The sequence below is a fragment of the Chlorella variabilis genome (assembly GCF_000147415.1).
Source record: "Chlorella variabilis unplaced genomic scaffold CHLNCscaffold_7, whole genome shotgun sequence".
Taxonomy (NCBI): domain Eukaryota; kingdom Viridiplantae; phylum Chlorophyta; class Trebouxiophyceae; order Chlorellales; family Chlorellaceae; genus Chlorella; species Chlorella variabilis.
Window position 1 is genome coordinate 1,570,514 of NW_005435081.1, and position 1,329 is coordinate 1,571,842.

At 72.8% G+C, this 1,329-nt stretch overlaps 1 protein-coding gene across 1 annotated transcript in view; it reads right to left on the reverse strand.

The window, feature by feature from the left end:
- Positions 1 to 1,329, reverse strand: part of CHLNCDRAFT_144528 (hypothetical protein) — a gene marked incomplete at both ends in the record, with an annotated part of 6,231 nt that overhangs the window by 1,582 nt on the left and 3,320 nt on the right. Inside the window, 3 exons of the mRNA XM_005848919.1 lie at positions 123 to 370; positions 643 to 749; positions 964 to 1,058. Of these exons, the coding sequence (XP_005848981.1) occupies positions 123 to 370; positions 643 to 749; positions 964 to 1,058 (450 nt within the window). The remainder of the gene's footprint in view (positions 1 to 122; positions 371 to 642; positions 750 to 963; positions 1,059 to 1,329) is intronic.

The window sequence follows — 1,329 nt, forward strand, 5'->3', positions numbered from 1 at the left end:
CCTCCCCTGGCACCAACCAGCGGGGCGCTGGCGCCGCGCCGCCCTGCCCAGCCGCAGCTTGCCCGCCCTGCCCAGCCGCAGCCCCCACCTCCACCCCAGCCCCACCCCAGCCCCCATCTCACCTCAGACAGCCCCACCAGCAGGTACTGAGGCACCTGCCACCACACGCTCATCGCCTGCAGGCACTCGTCGTGCTTGTTGGCGCCGCCGCCGCCACCGCGCAGCCCACCCAGCAGCCAGCCGCCGATGCCGGCGCCGCCGCCGTCGGAGCCGTCTGGCTGCCAGGTGCCCTCGTTGCACAGGCTGAGGCGGTGATACTCCACATAGCCAGCCATCAGCATGCTAGCCACACACACCACCAGGCCCCAGCCTGCAGACGGGAGGCAGGGAGGGGCGGCGGGGGAGTTGTGAGCTTCAACTGGCGAGAGCGGCTGCCGGCGCGAAGCGCACGCGGGCGGGCGGCGCGCGATGCGCCGGCGCACTGCAGCCGCGCGGCGCACGTGCGCCGGCTTGCACACACACACACGCGCGCGCGCGCGCGCACACACACACACACACACACACACACACATACACGCACACACACACACACATGCACATGCATGACGACATCGACGCGCGAGCAGCGGCGCAGGAGCTCACCGATGCGCTGCAGCAGGGTGATGGTCCTGCCCAGGCGCCGCATGGCGGGCACCAGCAGCTTGTCATAGATGGGGATCAGCACCACGATCGCCACCGTGTTGATGGCGCTGCAGCATGGGGCGCGGGAGCGGGCGCATGCGTAGGAGAGGGCGCGGGGGCGGGCGTGAAAGGCATGAGGCGGGGGCAGCAACAGCGGACCACGCGCCGCCGAGGTTTCCGGGGCAGTGACTGCCCTGCACGCTGCACTACGGGGGTGGGGCCAGGCGGCCCGCCCCGCGGCGCGGGGCGCGGCGGGCCGCGCCGCGCGTGCCGCCCACTCACGCCAGGCTGGCGGCGGGGATGATGAAGGCGCCGCCGCCTGGCAGCCCGATTGCGCTGTCCATCTTCACGCCCTGGGCCACAAAGAAGGAGCCCATCTGCGGGGGAGGGAGGGAGGAAAGCGCGGCCGCGAAGGGTGAGGCCTCACGAGAGGCGTGCATCGCAAGGAGGAACGCACTCACAGGGGCAGGGCAATGCAAGGGGGGGCAAGGAAGTCGCCGCAGGGGTGAGGCGGGTGGTGGGGCGTACACCGCAGCGAGCGGCACGCGCAGCGGCCCGGACGCCGCCCTGGGCACAGGTGGCGACGCCCGCCCGCCCCGCCTGCGCCCCGCACCCAGCCCCGCCACCCCACAGACACACACACAGACA